This window comes from Syngnathus floridae, chromosome 12, assembly GCF_059516105.1.
Source record: "Syngnathus floridae isolate MCC-2025c chromosome 12, RoL_Sflo_1.0, whole genome shotgun sequence".
In the NCBI taxonomy this organism is placed as follows: domain Eukaryota; kingdom Metazoa; phylum Chordata; class Actinopteri; order Syngnathiformes; family Syngnathidae; genus Syngnathus; species Syngnathus floridae.
In genome coordinates, this window is record NC_142424.1 from 11,020,001 (window position 1) to 11,042,030 (window position 22,030).

Here is a 22,030-nt window from a genome sequence, read left to right on the forward strand (position 1 = left end):
CGGAGCATGTCTTTTCAAATGGAGTGGTATGCACGATCGAAAACAAGTTTTTGATTCCATGTGCTTTATTGAGTGTTTTTGTGTGAAGACTGCTTATATGAGGTTTTAATTAAAATAGTTCAAATTTAATAATGAATAAGCCACTCTAGAGCAGCGTTCCCCAACCTTTTTTATGACACGGTTAGGTTTCAGACAAATGTTACCGGGGGGTGACGTGCCCCCCCAGTCATGAACCTCACCCCACATCACTGAAATGTATATACCGTAAATTTGGGACTATAAGCCACAACGTTTTTCTCAAATTTTGAACCCTGCGGCTTATATAGGATTTTTTTTCCCGTGATTTTTGTGATGACTTGATCACTTTTATACACTTGTAAAAGGCTGTGGACCGCTGTTGTTCGGCCCCGCTTTGCTGAGCGGAGGGATATGTGACACGGGCACTGGGGAGAAAAGTGGTGTGTTGATCGCATGTCCATCCGCCAGGCAAATAGTGCCGTATAATTCACACAAAGAAGAGACGGAATGAAATCAAGACGGACATTACTGAAAGGAAGCTTTTATACACAAACCGTCATTATGGGGGACAAAAGAAATGCATATCATACCGCTTTTAAGTTAAAGGCAGTCGATTTGGCCCATTGTTGATGACATCGTGTTACGTCACCCTTTTCTTTATTTCCCAGTCACGTCTCCTCTGGAGCTATACGTGTAGTTTAATGTAACTTAGCGCTTTGTGCATGAATTAAATTAGCATGAACATCATGCAAAATGCAAGAAGAAATGCATAAAAGCAACGACGAAAGGGAGACTGAGAAAGTGTGTGGTGAAGGAGATCTTACGCTATTCCAATCGGACACTGAGGAGGAAGACTTCAATGGTTTCAGTGCACAGGAGGAAGATGAAGACGGCTTTTTTATTTTTTTACTTTTACTGTTTTTTTTTGTTTTTTTTTTAACCAGCCCTGTTAGTGCTGTGCTAACGTGTTGCTGCTGTGTTACCGCCGCTTCTCAATGACTTTTACCGGTATGTTTTTTTTAACCCAGCCTTATTAGTGTTGTGTTACCTCCATGTTGCTGCGGTATAACTGCTGCGTCACAGGCAGTGTTTGGAAAGAAATGTTAAGATATGTTATTAAAGCTTTAAAAAAAGCTTTCTGTGTACCGTCTTTCATTGTAAATAACTCGCGTGCACACTTCCATATTGCCGCGGTACTACTGCTGCGTCACAGGCAGCGTTTAGAAAGACATGTTAAAGTATGTTATTAAAACTTTAAAAAAGCTTTCTGTGTACTATCTTTTTTTGTAAATAACTCATGCGCACATGCGGCTTATAGTCCGGTGCAGCGTGTACAAGAAAAAAAACTAAAATATCCCCGAATTTTAGCTGGTGCGGTTTATAGTCCGGTGCGGCTTATAGTCTGGTGCGGTTTATGGTCTGGTGCGGCATAAAGTCCGAAAATTACGGTACTCACTTTGTGTCAAAGACACACACGATCGCAGCAATACACTCAGTCGATACCAGCAAGTTTTAACTTACTGCTGCGCACAAGCTTGAACAACCGCGATAAGCTGAGGTAACTCACGCGAGACTTAAGGCGCGGTGGCATAACTGTCCAACATTTTAACATCAACATAGGAACCTTTCTAACAGTTTCTCTATTATCTGTTATCTTATATCTTATTTTTTTCTCTTTTCTTTCTTACTGCTATTTTTTATTTTTATTCTTCATGCTACCGCTATTTTTATTTTTATTCTTTGTGACTGGGGTTCGCTTTGGCCTGGGGAGTTAAATTCAGCATTCGCTTTAAAGATATCTGATGCTATCTAGCGTTGTGAATGGGTATAATGTCTAGACCCCAAATGTAAGACAACCCCCAGTTTTCAGTCTTATTTCAATGCAAAAAACACCGTCTTATATTCGAGCCAATACGGTAAACCATGAAAATATTAAAACAATGCACCAATCATTGTTTTCAGTTTGATTAAACATAAATAAGTTTGATTAACCATACATTGGCACTTCATAGAACTTCTGTGATATGTTTCTGTCTTTCAAGAGTCCGCACTGTGTTGTGAAATTACTGTAAAGTGCAGCTCATGTCGAGATCTGGAAGTTTTTCATGTGGACATTTGTTCATATGTCCTCCAACATGATCTTGACAGGGAGAGATAACACCACAGTTCACCACTCTGCTGGGAAAAGCCAAAAGGCTTTTCCAGCAGTGTGTGTGTTTTGTGACATTTGCTCACCAATGACCTCTTTCTTTCTAGTAACATTGCTTCAATTTGGGCATTGGGGTGGATTCTTCCTCTGGCTCTCATTTATTAGTTTAGTTTGAAAAATCTGTTTGCAGGCTGAGGAGGATGGGCTACATTCCCATGAGGCCACATTTTGCTCTGCTTACTCCCAAATTCCTAAAATAAATTCTGCTTGTTATTTTGCCATTCATTTCCATTTGCACTGCTGTGACTACGAGAGTGGGTAATACTCATCGGTGGAATGAAATCCAATAAAAAGGTCTTTAATTATCTCATTATATGCACAGCAGTGACACGCGGTGAGGTTCATTACTGGGGAGGCACTGACGTGTCCCCCAGGTAACATTTGTCTGAAACCTAACCGTGTCACTAAAAAGGTTGGGGAACGCTGCTCTAGAGTGGCTTATTCATTATTTAATTTGAACTATTTTAATTAAAATCTCACATCAGCAGTCTTCACACATAAAAACACTCAATAAAGCACATGGAATCAAAAACTTGTTTTCGATCATGCGTACCACTCCGTTTGATCCGGGATCAGTAGCGTTCCCTGCCATAAGGCTGTAGAACCTTTTTTTCGTTGCCTCCGTAAGGTCTCTTTTCAAAGCCGTTTAGTTCATCTAAAGAAACACGACGTTACAGATTACAAAAAACACTAATTATATACATCAGCTTAACTACGGAAATTAGTTAATATAGCCACAGTGTTTGAACACTTAAACAGCGACATAGAGACAGACAGCAGTTCAGTCTAACTGCATAGCCTGTCAGAATAGGCAGCCGTGTGATTACGCAATCCTCAGTGGAGGCAAGGCAGGAAGTTGGCTCCTCCGAGCGACTCGTCTTCGGTTTTAACATAACTATAAAAATTCAGCGATTTTGGTTCAAAATGATACAAAACTACTAAAATTAAAAGGAAAATGACTTTATATTAAAAACAATTGAATTTGTTTTTTCCCCTTCAAGATTCAAGAGTTTTTTATTTGCCATGTTTGAGCGTGCCAAACAAGGAATTTGACTTCGGTAAATCACAGCCTCTGTTCAACATTTAGGTGACTAACAACAACATGTGAAAAATGAAAGATATTCCAAACATCCCCTGATCTTAAACTGATCTTAAACTCCCAAGAGGGCAAGGAAAAACTCAAAACTCCAGCTAGGGGAAATGAGAAACCTTGAGAAGAGACCACAGATGGGAGGGTCCCTCTTCTAGGATGACGAGGCTGCAATGGATGCAGAGAGGACACATAGTGCAAACAGTGTAGACAAAAAAGGTGTGGAAAGCGGGATTTTATTGCACAGTCATGACTCTGAGACTCTAAGAGTGGTGTGAGTTCATCAGAGCGACAGCCTGGGGGAAGAAGCTGTCTCTGTGTCTGCTGGTTTTAGTGTACAGAGCTCTATAACGGCGTCCGGAGGGGAGTAGTTCAAACAGGCTGCAACCTGGGTGCGAAGGGTCTGTTGAGATGTTACTTGCACGTTTCCTGGTCCTGGACAGGTACAAGTCTTGGATAGATGGGAGGTTGATTCCAATTATCTTTTCTGCAGTCTTTTCATGATGGCAGGGGAGGCGTGGCCTCCCTTGCCTCCTCTGACCGCACATCGCTGATGCACAGAATATAGTAAATGTTACATTTTGCAATTCACATCTGCAGTGCCTGTTTGAAAAGAATTTTAGACCTGTGTCATTTTGTTCATTCGTGTTGTGCTTTGTCACGCATTTCATGTGTGTCTGTCCACAGGGAGGAGGTGCAACAGAATTCTGTCCGATGGGGGAAGAAATTTTCCTTTGTGTGTAAAATGAGCGCTAATCCAGTCACAGGCATATTGGAACCCTGCATCTGTAGGGTTTCTGTACGCAAGGTAAATTACATTTTCATCATCTTACATCTTTTAAAATCTAAACTATATATCCAGATATTAAGTGAAGAGTGAGTGGTTCACAATTATGGGGTGAAACTTTAGGTAACAGTGAAGGTTTTGAGGTTTAATTTCTTTTTCACTGTCCAGTGGCACTTCTCTCATGGTCCCTGTTTTAATCTGGCATTTAACTTTTCAAGGCTTTTTCATTTCAAGGATAATTTCTGTCCTTCTAATCGACACCATGGCTGAAAAAACACAACTTTCAAATAGGCACATTACTTTTCTTCTCAGGAAAAAATGTGTTATGGTTTTGTCTTTTAGTTAGATTACGTATGTTTAGTTAATGTTTGGACTTTACTTGATGTCTGCCAGGTACATACCGTCTGTGTAACTTGCTGGTTTTTAAGGCCTGGTGTACACAAAGGATTTGTCAAATAGCACAGTATTACCACATCATCTTCAATATCATTGCTATCACAATTAAAATTCACTGAGAAATTATGACATCCATAAAATTAAGTTAAATCACATTGACAACAAGTCTCAAAATAATGTGGTTGGCCATTGTGTGTATTTAATGGACCCTTGTTATATTTTGATCATTTTATATTTATCTTTGCAGGAGCTTAAAGGAGGAAAGGCCTTTTCAAAGGTAAAGACTCCTGATCTACAAAACTGTATTTTCCGGACTATAAGTTATAAGTCGTGTATAATAAAGAAGAAAAAGACATAAGACATAAGTCGCACCGCTATAAGTCACATTTTTGGGGGAAATTTATTTAATAAAATCCAACACCTAACAGACATGTCACCTTGAAAGGCAATTTAAAATAAAATAGAATAGGCATCAACAGGCTGAACGGTACGGTATGCTAATGTTGCATAAACACATAAGGAACTGAGAACGTGCCTGAAGTAACATATTGAGTTATTAAAAAAACTATAGTATAAATAACTTGCTAAGAAGTTTATCGAACCGTCCGCATCACTCCAAATTTTTAAATCCAACAAGATATTTATCCTCAGTGTCACTTATAAACAACTCTGCTAACCCCGGAAGTACAAGATGCAGCGCTCCCTCTTCTTTGTGGCTTACGTCAGACTCATCGTCAGTTGACGTTCCAATTATTCCACAGGCCTAGAGAGCCCTCATGCGGTTTAGTGTGAAAATAAAATGTGAAATGATATAATGTGTTAATAATTTCACACATGTCGCTCCTGAGTATAAGTCGCACCCCAAACTATGAAAGAAACTGTGACTTATAGTCCAGAAAATACAGTAATATAAAACAGTAGCACATAAGTCTTAGCTAACATATTGAAATGTTTTATGGTTCCTTCATAAAACATACTCTTACAATGTTCCCAGTGGTAAAAGGTAGGGTTAAGGCATTATGACACAGCTAAGAGGTAATAAGTGTGATGTTTTGACTGTGTGGTAACAAATGAACCTGAGCAGGTCCAGTCTAGCAGAATACTGTTGAGACAGTAAATTGTATGGTGAGTTACACAATGCTCAAGAATTTAATATAATATAATGATTTTACCTCAATGATGATTCCCTACTAATTAGAACTAACAATCTCATGCGAGTTTGAGTAACCTCAGCAAATACTCTGATCTACAAAAGCATGTAACTGTTGGAACCAGGGCTGTGGACTCGGACTCGGGGACTTGGACTCGGTCGGACTCGGTCATTTTTGCCGGACTCGGACTCGGTCATTTTTGCCGGACTCGGACTCGGTGCTGATTTTGACCGAGTCCACCGAGTCCGACAATAAAAAAAAAAAAAACGTTCAATTTCATTTCCATCATGCTGCTGAGAATGCGCGTAGGAATAATGTCCACAGCCCTGCTTACGATCAATGCGGCCACGCTGAGTTGCACTTAGGCTAATGTTTACATTATGTACCAATGTCAAGGATGATTATGTCACCCAGCTTATATCATTATTTTGATTTTGATCTAAATTAGCCTTGAATAAAGACTAAGCAGTCACATGAATTAACAGAAAAAATGGACAGCCGGACTCGGACACGGACTCGGACTTGGTGGTCAAGAGGCCGGACTCGGTGCAAAAATCCGACCGAGTCCACATCCCTGGTTGGAACAGATCATAATATAATAGAAAAGACAAAATAATTGGCAATTCACATAAATCACAATATATTCTTTCCAAATCTATTCGGATAGGATGACTATTTTTTATTTTTGGTGTAGACTTAAAACGTGTAATATTGGGTTTTACCTCAAAATATAATGAATGAGACTCATTTGAACACAGTTATGTGAAGACATTATATACGTACATGGACAGAATTACACTCCGAAAAGGAACAAACACGGAACTAACCCTAACCTTCTATATGAAATAAGAACAAAATAAGATTCAACAAGATTCCATTCATAAGGCCTAAATTTTGTGGTATGTGCTCATGATTCCATCATAAATGTTCAGTTGTTTACTTTCCTCTAATCTGCTTGTGTTACTATGTCCAGCTTGGTTTTGCTGATCTGAACATTGCAGAATTTGCGGGCTCTGGTTCCACAGTTCGCTGCTGCATCCTGGAGGGCTATGACACAAAAAATACCCGCCAGGACAACTCAATTCTCAAGGTAAGGTAGACACTCATTCTAGTCAGCTCAGCAAATTCACTGAATTATTCAAGTCTTTTCCATCTTTTCATTAGGTAATGATTGGGATGGCGCTCTTGTCTGGAGATCCATGCTTTAAAATGTACGTCTTTATTTCTGTCACAGAGCAATTCCCCTCCGGTTCCTTAAAAAATAATGTGTGTTTTTTATTAACAGGCCTCCCAGCACAGCAAAATCTGTCTTGGTCAGAGATGAGGATCCCACCCTGCAGCTGGACTGTAAGGGTGATAGCACTGATGTCAAAATACAACCACTCAGCACAATTTTGGAGGGACCTTGTGCTTTTAAACCTAGACAGACATCAGTTCGGAGCTTAGGTAACTGCTCTGTACACACATAAACATTCAGTTCTACTTTTAGCATGATGTAGAATCTCATGAGCTTTTCCATAGGATGATTGTTGTCTTAATCAACCTCTGCCAGGACTTGGTCTCACAGAATTTGCTGACATATACTCATAATGTAAAGCTTCTTGATTCAGTCACACACATTTGTCTAAATCCAATTACCGTACTTTCCGGAATATAAATCGCTCCAGAGTAGAAGTCGCAACAGCCATAAAATGCATAATAAAGAAGAAAAATACTGATATAAGTCCCACTGGAGTATAAGTCACATTTTTGGCAGATATTTATTTGACAAAATTCAACACCAAGAATAGACATGAATAGACAACAACAGGCTGAACGATAAGGTATGCTAACGTTACATAAACACATAAACGAGGAACAGAGACGTAACAGAGACGTAACATATTAAGAGTTATTCAAATAACTTTATCGAACCATCCATATCACTCCAAATCATTAAATCCAACGAAATCTTCATCCTCTGTGTCATTTATAAACAACTCCGCTAACCCCAGAAGTAGAAGACGCAGCGCTTCCTCTTCTACGTGGCTTACATCAGACTCACAGTCAATTGCAGTTCCAATTGTTCCACAGGCCTAGAGCGCCCTCATGCGATTTAGTGTGAAAATAACATGTGAAATGATATAGTGAGTTAATAATTCCACACATAAGTCGCTCCTGAGTATAGGTCGCACCCCCGGCCAAACTATGAAAAAAAATGTGACTTATAGTCCGGAATACATGTTATATGCTAATTTTAATGCCACATTTGTTGTGCAAAGAAACTCAGATCTTCAGGGTTTTGTTTTTCTATTTCTTTGTATTCACTGTAAACCTGATATGTCTAGTACTAGTATGGAGGGATGTTAATCTTAATATATTTTTGCAAGACTTTGTCTGACTACCCTCCCCTAACCCCACTATATGTTTGGGCTGCAGGACAGCCTGATGAGGGCAATGTCTCCAACCCAGATGAGGTCTTTCACACTGGTCATTTCCGCAACTCCAGCTTTGCCAGCCAGCACAGCAAGATATCAGGTCAGACAACTTCTTTATTCTCTGACCAATGTCAGGAATTGTACTTTCTTTTGTAAAGATCTGTGATGCTCTGTTAAGCATTATTTTACCCGGTTATTTATGGCAATGTTTCTTGTGGCCTTCTCTGCACTGGGTAATGAAGTGGTCTTGAGCATGTGAACTTACGAAGTGTTAAGGGGATGAGTTCTGTAGCCTTCCAAGTCTGCTGTTGACTTTTGAAGGTAATGACTGGTTCAAAGGGACACCGTCTACTCTAAGTACCACCAACTCAATAGTTGCAATATAACATTTTACATTATTGGGTTTATTATTTTTTTTCTTCAGTAAAAATAAACAAAAAAATATTTATGAATGTGGAGGAACAGATAAATGATCAACATGATCAAAATAATAAATCAACACATTTTATGGTGAAAATCGCAAACAATTCAAATGAGAAGTTCAATCATGGGACAAATTAAACATGGTAAACAAAATTTAATATGTAAATTAAGGTAAATCAAACGCTGTACCACTGTTCTTGTATTAAAATGAACTGCGCTGTTAATTGTTTTATGATGGAAATAGTTTGGACTCTGGAACCATTACAGAAGAATATACTGTTAATACAAATTGATTTCAATGACAAATTGTGTGTTGAATGTTCAATGAACATCACAGAGCAGATTGTTGTTAAACTCTGAGGTACCATTATACATATTTCCACTGAGGTACCTGAAATATAAAAGTCTTATGATCTCATCTACCCTTGAAACCAGTTTGTAATATTAATGTTACAATAAAAGGGCGGCACGATGGGGCACTGGTAAGCATGTCCGCCTCACAGTTTAGAGAGTGCAGGTTCAATTCCACCTCCGACCCTCCATGTATGGAGTTTGCATGTTCTCCCCGTGCCCGTGTGGGTTTTTTGTTCTCCCCGTGTCTGAGTGGGTTTTCCCCTGGAAGTCCGGTTTCCTCCCATTTCCCGAAAACATGCATAGTAGGCCGATTGAGCACTCCAAATTGGCCATAGGTGTGAGTGTGAATGCGGATGGCTGCGATCGGCTGGCAACCAGTTCAGGGTGTCTCCCACCTACTGCCTGATGACTGCTGGGATAGGTTCCAGCACGCCCCAGAAAATGTTATAACTCCGTATTACTGTTTATATTACATTGCTTAGTTAAACCTAACTTTTTATCAGAAATAACCAGTTAAGTGGTTGTTAAAGGTCAAAGCTTGTCTCCTACTCTAGGTTACAGCACAGGTCACTCTCGCTCCTCCAGCCTGACTGATCTCAGTCACCATCGAAACACCTCTTCCAGCAGCAATGCTTCATGTGGGTTTGCACTGCCATATCCCTCCACCCCAACACAACAGCAAGGAACTCCCACCAAACCAGAAAGGCCTCCACTACCCTCCGTAGCTGCCATCATGTCTAATAGATCATCCAGGTGATAACACATGCTCTGCTTTTTGCAAACAAACCCAGATCCTGTAGAATATCAACCACATTTCTCTCCCACTGGGACCAAGGGTTAGACTCCCCAAGAATGTGTAAATTCACATTTTTGACATTCCTCAAGAATTTTTCGAGTCTGGGGAAAGTATACATTTTCAGTGTGTTTAACATTGACGTGAGCTTGTTGCTTGTAAAAGTTCTCAGTTCCATAATATAGTTTTATCAAGCCACAGTCCCATTGACCTGTCATTCAATTTCAGTATTGCAAGAGACATCTGTGGCTTATCAGAAAGTATGTCAGTCTTTCTTCAAGGCTTTCTGTCTGACTGTCACGTGTAGAATGGAGCAGGGCGATCAAATGCAGCTTGGACCAAGGTTTATTGAAAGGAAAAGGGTGGTGAAGGACATGATGATGGGAACAAACAGGCAGAAGAACATGGCAACGTACGGGCAGCAGAAACGGACGGGAACCAGACGTGGGAAGACGCAGACAGAGTAAACAGGGGAAATGAGAGAAACGGGGTAAACAGGATGATCCGACAGGAAGTGACACGCGGACAGGGCTTAAATACAAGATGGGCAACGAGGGGCAGGTGACGGTGATTACAATGATTATGGCGGGGACACAGGCGGGGAGGGGCAAGAGCACAGACGCGGGGGCGAGAGCACAGACGCGGGACAGAGATGCAAATGGACACCATGACAACAAAACACGCAATGTGACACACGAGGCTAGCAAGGAGAAGGCATGGATAAGCTCCACTCCGCGTGGCGATCGGCGCCACTGAGGAGCGGAGATGTGATACTGACTAAAAATCAGTGGCCATCAGTAAGAACTAGTAGACTGATGGGCTTCAACAACAAAAAAGTTTTCACAAGATTAGAAACTGGATGAAAAACCACATCTAACAACTTTCACAAGCTTGATGCTATGTAAAAGTCTTGTTTCATGTGATTAATTGCATTTAAATTTCAAGAAAATGTATAATGCAGCCAGGCCTAGCTTTACAATGGTATTTTACTTTCAATTTTTAATTTTCAAAGAAATATTTTACATACTTTTTAAAAACCACATGCAAATCACATTAATGCAATTGAATATTAACAGTATAAAATCCAACATATGTTAATCATCTTGAGCGCAACTGACAAGCATGCGGCAGCTAAGCATTCAGTGGCTAGCTAGTTTTCGGTTAGCTAAAGAACCCAATGAAGCAGTCTACATCTTCACTCGATGTAATTCGTGTCAAACATCACAAATATGTAAATACATGTAAGCCAGTCATAAATATTGCAAATACAATTCACAAATTCTCCTTGTCACTATCGTCACGAGTCGGGGAAAAAACAAAAACTGAACAAAAACAGGATGTCCACTGAAGTTACCCTGCATGATATGTGATGACATTCAAAATGATAATTTGAATTTCTGAGAGTTTTTTCAGCCATCCGAAATTTCAGGACATTACCACTGTATAATGAGCTTTGACTCATACATCAGCTGTTTATGCTAATTCAAAGTGTAGAGATAAAGATGTAAAGATATAAAACTTCTATTTGTTGTGTTGCACAGAAGGAAGAATGACATGATGGAGAAGCAGCATAGCTGTGTGGATGATACCCGCATTGATGCTGATGACATAGTGGAAAAGATTGTTCGTAGTCAGAATTTTTCAGACAAAAGCAACAATGAAGGTTTGGGCTCTTGCTCTTTCTGGGATTGAAATTTACTCTAATAGGACCTTGAATAAATACCTTTAGTGTTGTGTTTGTATTACTTCCTGAGATAATGTGTAATCTTTGCAGTTTTGGTTGCAGTGCTTATAAGTTCATTGCTGTAAAATGCAATCATGAGTAAAAATAACACGCTCCCTTCCAGACAGCAACTTGCAATTGTTTGTCAGCAAAGACGGGACCACAACACTCAGTGGGGCACAACGCTCCAACAGGTACACTGTTGTCTGTTTTTCTCTCATATCTCACCAAAAATGACCCACTATTTAATCAAAAATGTACAATAAATTTCTTCATGTGTGCCTTCAGAGTAACACCTGGTGTCTTTGAAGCTGTGGTCATTGCGACGCATTGAACGATGCAACATCACGTCTGCAGCATGATGAATCAGGATTCTCAAGCATCAGATTGTATGTGACTGTGTGTACAAGTACTGTATGTGCAAATCTGTAGTGGTACGTGCCGCTGTGCAGGTTGGTTCGATTCCATGTCCCAAGCCTGAATTTAAAAAACAACAACAGCTACGTATGATATACAACAGCATAGTGATGTCTTGGTTAGCACGTCCCCAATAAGGACAAGCAGTGTAAATATAATTACATAAAGAAAGGTTATTAAGTACAAGAGCCTGATGAGCCTTGTTGAATGTCAAAGAGTTACAGTATCCTTGATTGTGAAACATTTATAGCAATAATTTAATTTTTCTTTTGAACAGACTATTTATTTACCATTATGCAAATTTAACTCAAATTAAATATAACAAGCTTTCAAGGCTGTACAATAGTTAAACACATTTTATTTAAGCTAATTTAGGGTAAATCAGTTATAATTTCTTCATTAATTTGTTTTAAATGACATCGAAATCATCCAATTACTTGAACTTTTCACTTAGTAGAACACTGACAAAATGATGACTTATGCTTTTTCAGACTTCTAGGAGTTTATACACACCTACGATTTATATTTCCAATAATTTGCGATACATAATTTTAACACTGAGCCTATTTAAAAAACAGATCAGATGAATCCTATATAAGGAACTAAAAGCAGATATCAAATCAGGCAAGATTAGGTAGTATGTTGTAGGTAGTAATGTCCATTCAACTGGCCTCTAAGCTTCTGTTCAGTTCTATATTGTTACGTGATCCATGCTCCAATTTAGCACACATCTAAGAGAATTGTTAGAACCTCTTAAAGGCAATGCACATTACAGGATAAATGGCAAACATGTTTTTTTCTTTTATTCAAATGTCTTTTTTTCAAAGGATCATATGGCAGGCCATATGTATCTCTGTACTATATCTAAATGCTCTCTTAACGTTATGTTTTCATTCTTTTCAAATGAAACCAGCAAATTACTAAACGGTTCACAGGTCACAATTTTGTTTAATGTTCAAATGTGTGTTCACGTACAAAACGACTTGTGATCTCAACATTGACAATGCATTTCTAGCCAATGTAATGTAAAGTGTAGCTTGACAAGGCCATCTAGAGTAAAGACGAGACAAACTGCTCCTCTATCATTTCAACCTTAGTCACTTTAATATAATGTACATGATAAACACTAATAGAACTCACTTGCATTCCGCGAGGTGTCCACTATTTTTGGTTGAGGTTGTCTTGCACTGAACTAGGGAAAATGAGAGGTGTCGAGGCTCATCAGAACAATGACGCCTATGAATTTGTGCCCCATTTCAGTGCAATTTACATAAAACCACTCCTATTTTCGATGGCTTGCGCATAGTATTTATGTACACATTTAAAAAAAAATCTCATGCCTACAGTAATTTCACAACAAACTCAACTTGAATTTACATTGCACTTTCATGTCTTGACAGTTTGAGTCTGAGTGACACAATATGTTGGGGGATGCTACTCATTGATTATGTAACAAGAAAATCAATTTTGTTTTTGAACTGTTTGTTAAAATTATGCTCTTGTCAAATTGTGTATTGAGCTACAGTAACGCCTGTCCCATGGCTGGGACACCACAAAGCCTTCAATGTGCCAAGACTGTCAGTGTAAACAATGGACCCTCCCTCCACTGGACACATTTGTGTTTGCTGACAGTATTGCTGTGTTAGTGTATGTCAGTATGCGTGTGTAATACAGTACATCCCATGCATGCAGGCCATGCATATACAATTCTGTCTGTAAGTGTTTGGCTTGCTTCTAATGGGGGAAATATGATCAGCAATAGACTTTAATCAGATACTGCTAAGGATTTGTTAGAAAAACAAATGAGAGAAAAACACTACAGATGCATTTATGTACTTCAACTATTAATTGTTGTACAACGGACTTCTGTAGCCATTAGAAATTTGGAATATGAATACATTCCATTAGAGAATTATCTCTTGTATTTTCAGACCAGCAGGCTGCTCTCTCTCTCGCTCTCGCTCTCCCTCTCCCTCTCCCTCTCCGTCAATTGAGAGATGGAAAGACAAATAATGATTTCAATATTTACAATCTGAGGGAAAACCTTTTTTTGGGATGAATTGTCTTCTTTAATTCTCTCTTCTGATATTCGCTTTCTTCTGCACTTGGCTGTTTATACCCCTGTAATATGATTTACTTTTTCGCAACCATTAAAGGTTTCGTTGGGGTAAAATGACATTGGGAAATAAATAACATCAATGATGTAAGGTTGTTGGTTGTGACCCTATTTGTGCATGATTGAATTTTAATTAAAGACCAGTCTCTATCATCAATCATTTTATACAAATTACAAGATATGAAGGTTGTTCTGCCCTCAGAATTGTTTTCTTGATGTTAGAAAAGTAGGTGTACGTAAAACTTATTTGAGTGTGTGCGTTATGCTGGGAAGTGTTTTCTGTGTAAGGAAACATACCCAAGTGGTTATTTGTCGTTCGGAAGCCAAACATTATTTTGAAATGCACCGGAAGTTGCGCATATTTTCGTTAAAGCGACTTGACAACTCATGAGTTTGAGAGACGTTAGGCGCGAGTAAGCCTTACGGTTAGGCTTACTCGCGCCATACAGGTGAATTCTTCTCCTCTCATGCTCACGGAAGCAGTGGCTGTATATTATAATCGTTTTGTTGGATAACTTTATTACTGTTTATAAGAACAATACTGTGGAAGAAACTAAGTGTTTTTGTTGTTTCATTTGCAGTTTTAATCGTTGTGTTTTACACTGGAAATAAAGGGAGCAAGACGCTCTGAAGCCTGGCTCAAGTGTTTTATACATGAGTTTGGCTTGCTGATGATCTGTTAAAACGTACAGGAAGTACATAACCCACAGAGAGATCAGTAAAAAGGCAATGTCACGTACGGAATGCAACAGGGCGACCAAATGCAGCTTGGACCAGGGTTTATTGATGGGAAAAGGGTGGTGGAGGACAGGATGTGGGGAACAGACACCAAGCAAAATAAAACCTATTAAGGCAGGTATTTGGGTCAGCATGTAGCCAAATCTGAAAATTCAGCCCACATTTATTCGTTTAAAAACTTTTGAGATCGACTGAAAATTAAGGTTTCGAATGCGAGACAAACAATACAATGGGAGATGTTTTATAATGTTTGTAGAAGTCTCATTTTGTTCCCATATTGTATTGTACTGCAGCACTGTCCTGTACTTTGTAGACGTTTTGCATATTGACCAAGAGGGGACAGCAGCTATTAGCAACCACGTCTCAGCAGCCGGATTTACAAAGAAGAAGACAACCAGGAAGCATCCGCATATATTGCCCGTCAGAAAAATGGTAAGACGATGGAATTTAGCATGAAGGAATAAAGATGCAACGTTTTTTGGGTCTCACATAATCATACATTTGTTTTTACTGTAGTAAATGGAACAGTTTTCGGGTAGTCTGAAACAGGGACTCTTGGTGCATTGGTTTTGATCTTGTGCTCACGTATGCTACATCTCATGGGATGAGTTGAATTAGGCACTATTTTTAAATTAAGACCCAACGATCAGCCGGAAAATATATTTGAGACTAACTCAAAATGTGCCAGAAATTTATAGTTATTTTTCTTGATTTCTTTTGTAGTAGATTTTGTGTCGAAATGTAAAACATTTCATTTGGTCATCATAACTTGATTAGTAACATCCAAACATGACGTAGTGATGTGTTGCAGTGTTTTAATTATGAAACATTTCTTTTAAAAATGTCCTAAATAACAGTAGATGCAAGTGTTCCAGTATATTCATATTAACGGCCGAAACTATCTGAAAATATATTGATTATTTTGCAGATGTTGTAATGCAAACTACTTTCTTGCCATCGGTATATATATATATATATATATATATATATATATATATATATATATATATATATATCGCATGTGGCACTGATAGTCATTAAACTCCTCATTGTCACATATATTTTTTTTAGACTTCAAAGACATACAGTACATCTGCAGCCTGCAATTGTTTAATGCATGCATCTTTGCACATTATTTTGCACCACTGCCAAACTCAAATACAAACCGGATTTGGTTGAGGTTGGGAAATTGTGTAAAATGTAAATAAAAGCAAAATACAACAATTTGAAAATCCTTCTCAACCCTTATTCAATTGAATACGCTACAAAGACAACATATTTGATGTTCAAACTGGTAAACTTAATTGTTTTTTGCCAAATAATTAACTTAGAATTTCATGACTGCAACACGTCCAGTAGAAGTTGGGAAAGGTGGCAAAAAATACTGAGAAAGCTGAGAAAAGCTCATCAAACACCTATTTGGAACATCCCACATGTGATCAGGCTAATTGGGAACCGGTGGGTACCATAATTGGGTATAAAAGGAGCCTCTCCAAACATGCTCAGTCATTCACAAGCAAGGATGGGGCGAGGTTCACCACTTTGTCCACAACTGCGTGAGAAAATAGTTGAACAGTTTAAGAACAACATTTCTCAAAGCAAAATTTAGGGGTCTCAACATCTACGGTCCATAATATCATCAAAAGGTTCCGAGAATCTGGTGAAATCACTGCACGTAAGCGCCACGGCCAGAAACCAAGACTGAATGACCGTGACCTTCGATTCCTCAGACGGCACTGCCTTAAAAACCGACATGAGTGTGTAAAGGATATCACCAAATGGGCTCAGGAAAACTTCAGAAAACCACTGTCAGTAAATACAGTTCGTCACTACATCAGTAAGTGCGCGTTAAAACTCTACCATGCAAAGCAAAAGCCGTTTATGAACAACATCCAGATACGCCGCCGGGTTCTCTGGGCGCGAGCTCATGTAAAATCAAAGTCAAAGTCAGCTTTATTGTCAATTTCTCCACATGCCAAAGACACACAAAGAAACCGAAATTTCGTTCCCCCCTATCCCGAAATTTCAGTAAAAATGGACTGATGCACAACGGAAAAGTGTTTTGTGGTCTGGTGAGTCCAGTTGTCAAATTGTTTTTGGAAACAGTGAACGTTGTGTCCTCCGGACCAAAGAGGAAGCGGACCATCCGGACTGTTATCAACGCAAAGCCAGCATCTGTGATGGTATGGGGGTGCATTCGTTCCCATGGCATGGGTGACCTACATTTCTGTGAAGGCAACATAAATGCTGAAAAGTACATACAGATTTTGGCGCAACATATGCTGCCATCCAAGCGACGTCTTTTTCATGGACGCCGCTGCTTATTTCAGCAAGATAATGCCAAGCCACATTCTGCACATGTTACAACAGCGTGGCTTCGAAGTAAAAGAGTCTAGGTTCTCCCCTGGCCCGCTTGTCTTCCATTGAAAATGTGTGGCGCATTATGAAATGTAAAATACGACAGGGAAAACCCCGAACTGTTGAACAACTGAAGCGGTTCATCAAGCAAGAATGGGAAAGAATTCCACATGAGAAGCTAAGAGAATTAGTCTCCTCTCTTCCAAAACGTTTGAGTGTTATTAAAAGGAAAGGTAATGTAACGAAGTAGTAAACATGCCCTTCCCAACTTCTACTGCACGGGTTGCAGCCGGAAATTCTAAGTTAATTATTATTTGAAAAATAATAGTAGCAACACTCCCAAAAGTTTGAGTTTGAACATTAAATATGTTGCCTTTGTAGTGTATTCAATTGAATATAGGTTGAAAAGGATTTTCAAATCATTGTATTTTGTTTTTATTTACATTTTACACAATTTCCCAACTTCAACCGAATCCAGTTCGTACATTTGTTTACAAAAAATACAAGTTCCTTTTCCCTCTCAATTTATCCAAGATTTTCAATTTTGTATGTTGCCTATTCCCCCCATTCTTTCAGTTAAAAGTATATATCATTTTTTGATTAATTGGATGGATAGATAGATGGACAGGTGGGCGGATGGAAACTTTATTGATCCGCGGGAGGAAATTTGGGTTTCCAGCAGCATTCATACCACATATTTTGCATATAATGTTGTTCATGGACCCATGGTTTTACTTGGAGGTCTAAGTTCTTGTAACTGGTACTATCCTGTTCAAGGTCACATATACTTGCTGACTCTGAGCAAAATGCAAAGCACACCCTAAATTGCTCACCGTCAGTTGCAGCGCACATTTATAGTCACAACCATCCACTCCTATATTCACACCAAGCTGCCTTTACTGAAGTCAGACAAATACACTGCTAAACCATTAATGAGTCAGGTTTTTTTTCTTTTGTACTTTGTTCCCAGGCTACTGGAGTGGATCAAGCAGCAGGCATGAGTCTTATCGTCTTCAGCCTCATGCTATTTACTTACTATTCTATCTGGGTTATTGTTCTGGTACGTTGGGATGCTTAAGTTCTACTTCAATGAAAGCTGTGTATGTCCTAAAACAACTCTCAGAATGTGTGATTAACGATTTGTATCTGTAATAGTTTAGTGTTCCATTTCCCTCGCGACAACGGATCTAAATTGAGAGTTTGAATGGACGCAATGGGATAAATAACGCAATGTATAAAAAGTTTCATTTTGAGCAACTTTATCTCAAAATATTTTAATCCCGTCTAGCAAAACAAGCTCTAAAACAGATTATTAGCTTCCAAGCTAAAGAAGCTCCCTCCATAGATAAATTGGTGGCAGAATCGTGGTCTGACTAGTTCTCTTTGTTACCTGCCTGCTAGCTCTAATTTGTTGTCTCAATTAACTCAAATGTGTTGTCTGTGATTCGTCTCAGGTTTTCAAATTAAATGTTTTGTATCTTGCCACTTCCCAGCCTTTCATGGACACTGATCATGTGCTACACAAGTACTTTCTACCACGGGAATACTCAGTCATTCTGCCTGGTATCGCAGCTGTACTATTGCTCCTTTGTATTGGTAAGCCTGGTGCTAAGTCTCCCCACTGCATATTGCCACACGCCTCATTCACTTTCTCATGTGATAAAATAATTTCAGTGTCATTTTTTTTTATTTAAAAACTTAGAATAAATTAATGAATGCCGTATCTTTCTCCTCCACAGGGGCCTTCACTGCTATAGTCCTTTGGAAGAATCAAAAACCTAAAAAAGTTAATTAACCTCAAAATGGGATTGCTCTTGATTTTATATATAGTGTGGAACTGTAAATAAATATAGAATCATTCCCTCCAATTACCTGTCAATGCTCCTCAATAGTTACCTACCAATAGGTATTTTTGTAAATAAATAAAAACTAATCATCAAAAAGGGTGGCAAGGTGATGGACTAAATAGCACATGTCTGAGAATATTTGTCATTTTTCACACGTCCTGAGTGTTGTTAGTCACCTAAATGTTGAACAGAGGCTGTGATGTACTGAAGTCCAATTCCTTGTTTGGCACGCCCAAACATGGCGAATAAAAATTATTCAATCTTGAATCTGCCTCATAGAGCGGAGGTTGTGGATTTGAATCCGGCTCTGGCCTTCCTGTGTGGTTTGCAGGTTCTCCCCGTGTCTACGTGGGTTTCCTCCGGCATTCCCAAGACATTCATGGTAGGCCAATTGACCACTCCAAATTGCACATAAGTGTGATTGAAGTGTGAATGGTTATTTGTTTATGCCTGCCTGCGATTGGTTGAGGGTGTCCCCCGCCGTAGTCATCTGGCATAGGTTCCAGCTAGTGTTGTCACAAGAAATGTAGGGGAGCCTGAGGACTGTACAGGGGGTTGGCTCCGGTCCAACACTATGGGGTGTACTGCTGTTTGGTTAAGGTCTTCAGCATGGCGGAGCCGACCTCAGACGCAAATGAGCTCCTCTTGGTCCATCTCGGGGGACAAGGTGAGCAATCTACTGTTCAACGGGACAGGGCTACCAGCTGTCAAGAGTCTCAGCTCGTCGGGGAAGCTCTCACGCTGGGATCACTTGAAGATAAGGATCTCTGCTTTACGGTAATCTTCAGCGGTGGGTTTGATGCTGTGATCTGCCGCCCCGTGCAGCTCCTGGACTGTAGCATGCAGCAGGTCTTGCCAAGCGTCATGCTGCTGGGTATCTGCTGCATTAGCCGTGACTGTGGTAACACCACAAAAGACGGACTTTCTCAGCTCGGAGGCGTCATCTTCGGGGTCAGCGCAGGGTCTGACTGGCCATTCTTCAGGAGGTTGGAGAAGGAATGCGGGCTCTTGGATCCACCTGTTGGGCTTCACAAGGTCATACAGTTGCTTACCCCTTGTGATGTCATCTGCGGGATTTCTCTCTGAATTTACGTAGCGCCAGGAGTCAAGGCTGGTGAGTTCTTGTATCTCCGCCACTCTCGTGCCAACGAAGATCTTGAAGCGACAGGATTCGGACTGCAGCCACGTCAGAACTGTTGAGGAGTCAGTCCACAGGACAGTCTGGGCAATCTTCAGTGTGAGCTCCTTCTCGACGAGCTTAGCTAGTTGGGCTCCTGTGACGGCTCCGCACAGTTCCAGTCTGGGAACGTACAGGGGCAACTCTTGAGCGGGCAAGAATGAAGGACAGATGGACTTGGCCTTGACTGTCGCTGGTTCTCAGGTATGCCACTGAGCCGTAGGCTTGGTCTGAAGCATCCGAGAACACGTGCAGTTCATGTATGACGCTCACCTCGTCTGCAGCAGGATGGTATGCTCTAGGTATGCTCTCGACGAGCTTAGCTAGTTGGGCTCCTGTGACGGCTCCGCACAGTTCCAGTCTGGGAACGTACAGGGGCAACTCTTGAGCGGGCAAGAATGAAGGACAGATGGACTTGGCCTTGACTGTCGCTGGTTCTCAGGTATGCCACTGAGCCGTAGGCTTGGTCTGAAGCATCCGAGAACACGCGCAGTTCATGTATGACGCTCACCTCGTCTGCAGCAGGATGGTATGCTCTAGGTAGGTTGACTTGGGCAAGAACCTTAGCTCATCCTCCCAGCTGTTCCATGCATGAAGGAGGTCCTCGGAGAGGAGCGGATAGTCCCATTCGCTGTGTTTCTCCCAAAGGCGTTGAACGAGGATCTTGGCTCATTTGATGTAGGGAATAAGGAATCCTAAGGGGTCGTACTGGCTGGCTAGGACCCGGTAAATATTCCGAATTGTTGGCGTACCGTACTCAATGGGTTGGTGCTTGTAGCTGATGGTGTCTGTTCGAAAGTGCCAGCTGAGTCCTCGGGTGGATTCGGTGGAAATTGCTCCGCTGTGGGTGAGCCAGAGCTCGAGGCTGTCAGATCTGGCCTCCTTGGGTAGGTGTTCAACAACGCTGGGCACGTTACTTGCTCACTGGCGTAGGTCGAATCCTCCAGCAGATAGGACCTCCCTTAGCCCGTCTACCAGACGGCTCGCTTCTTCGGTGGTAGAGACGAAACATCTCTCGATGGAGGATCTCACATCGTCTTCTGGCTGGCTATGTCCGACTGCGTGCTGCTGTAGAGCGAATGTAGCACAGCAGGGACTCCAGGTGGTCCCGAATGGGAGGACCTGCCACTCGTAGACCTCTGGAGGGCCATCTTTGGTCAGTTCACACCAGACAAACGAAGTAGGGACCGGTCTGCTAGAAGGAGGTGAACTTGGTGGAACATACCCTCAATATCTGCGCTAAGGGCAACTGCATGTTCCCGGAAGCGCAGCAACACTCCCAAAAGTGATGCTGCAAGCGTGGGCCCTGGTAGTAATGAATCGTTTAGGCTCTGGCCTTGGTACCGATAAGAGCAATTTCAAACGATTCTGTTCTTGCCGTGATGGCTCACCATGTGGTGCGGGATGTACCACACTTCTCCTTCTTGTTCGATTTCTTGGTTTAGCTTGGAGACGGACCCTGCATCCACCAACTTCTGGATTTCGGTGCTGTAGGCCTTAGCACGCTCTGGATCTTTCGCCAGTCGCCGTTCGGTGCTTCACAGGCTTGGAATGACGGCTTCTTTCGGGGCGCGGAGGATAGGCGTGTCTCCTTTACGCAGGAGAGGTGTGGCGTAGCGAAGGACCCCAGCTACATTTACGCGGGTGGTCTTCTCTTCGAGGAGGGCCATGGCAGCTTGATCTTGTTTTGACCTTGTTACTATCTTCTCATTCCGGTAGGGGAGAGTGTCAGTTGCCAAAGTCGTTCCACGTGCTTGAGCAGTTCGAAATCGTTCAGGAGGACGGATGTCACCAGACACTGATGGGGACCCAAATTGTTCTGGAGGAACTTTGCTGGACCCTGCAGGGCCCAACCCAGTCTGGTACGGATAGCGGCTGGTCCGCCTGGACTGCCCAGTTTGATTGGTTCGATGGCGGTAATCAGATGTAGGTGATCGGGGCCTAATAGCACCAATGGTCTGATGTTGTAGAAAGTCCTTATTGGTGGTCCAATAAGGTGAGGGTACCTCTTGTGGA

General features: G+C 40.9%; 3 protein-coding genes across 4 annotated transcripts in view; all 3 read left to right on the forward strand.

Moving 5' to 3' along the window:
- LOC148390070 (early estrogen-induced gene 1 protein-like) overlaps nucleotides 1-13,985 on the forward strand; it is a 21,804-nt gene extending 7,819 nt beyond the window's left edge. For both annotated transcript variants that reach the window (XM_088391250.1, XM_088391251.1), the window contains exons 3-12: nucleotides 4,005-4,125; nucleotides 4,748-4,777; nucleotides 6,625-6,741; nucleotides 6,816-6,862; nucleotides 6,937-7,097; nucleotides 8,070-8,168; nucleotides 9,400-9,598; nucleotides 11,180-11,301; nucleotides 11,486-11,555; nucleotides 11,650-13,985. In XM_088391250.1, the coding sequence (XP_088247376.1) occupies nucleotides 4,005-4,125; nucleotides 4,748-4,777; nucleotides 6,625-6,741; nucleotides 6,816-6,862; nucleotides 6,937-7,097; nucleotides 8,070-8,168; nucleotides 9,400-9,598; nucleotides 11,180-11,301; nucleotides 11,486-11,555; nucleotides 11,650-11,695 (1,012 nt within the window). In that variant the 3' untranslated portion in view covers nucleotides 11,696-13,985. The remainder of the gene's footprint in view (nucleotides 1-4,004; nucleotides 4,126-4,747; nucleotides 4,778-6,624; nucleotides 6,742-6,815; nucleotides 6,863-6,936; nucleotides 7,098-8,069; nucleotides 8,169-9,399; nucleotides 9,599-11,179; nucleotides 11,302-11,485; nucleotides 11,556-11,649) is intronic.
- Nucleotides 13,986-14,952: 967 nt separating this feature from the next.
- On the forward strand, nucleotides 14,953-19,104 carry dpm2 (dolichyl-phosphate mannosyltransferase subunit 2, regulatory). The gene is made up of 4 exons (XM_088391262.1): nucleotides 14,953-15,064; nucleotides 17,961-18,050; nucleotides 18,484-18,586; nucleotides 18,730-19,104. Exons 1-4 carry the CDS (start codon nucleotides 15,062-15,064, stop codon nucleotides 18,783-18,785), a joined length of 252 nt encoding a protein of 83 aa, XP_088247388.1. The 5' UTR covers nucleotides 14,953-15,061; the 3' UTR covers nucleotides 18,786-19,104.
- A 74-nt stretch (nucleotides 19,105-19,178) lies between these two features.
- Nucleotides 19,179-22,030, forward strand: part of pip5kl1 (phosphatidylinositol-4-phosphate 5-kinase-like 1) — a 46,168-nt gene continuing 43,316 nt past the window's right edge. The window contains exon 1 of the mRNA XM_088391245.1: nucleotides 19,179-19,219. Within this exon, the coding sequence (XP_088247371.1) occupies nucleotides 19,217-19,219 (3 nt within the window). The 5' untranslated portion in view covers nucleotides 19,179-19,216. The remainder of the gene's footprint in view (nucleotides 19,220-22,030) is intronic.

What these genes read in the sequence shown, in the direction of transcription:
- dpm2 (XM_088391262.1), top strand. An exon ending in CTATCTGGGTTATTGTTCTG is followed by an intron (nt 18,051 to 18,483) that starts GTACGTTGGGAT and finishes GCCACTTCCCAG; the next exon opens with CCTTTCATGGACACTGATCA. An exon ending in ACTATTGCTCCTTTGTATTG is followed by an intron (nt 18,587 to 18,729) that starts GTAAGCCTGGTG and finishes TCTCCTCCACAG; the next exon opens with GGGCCTTCACTGCTATAGTC.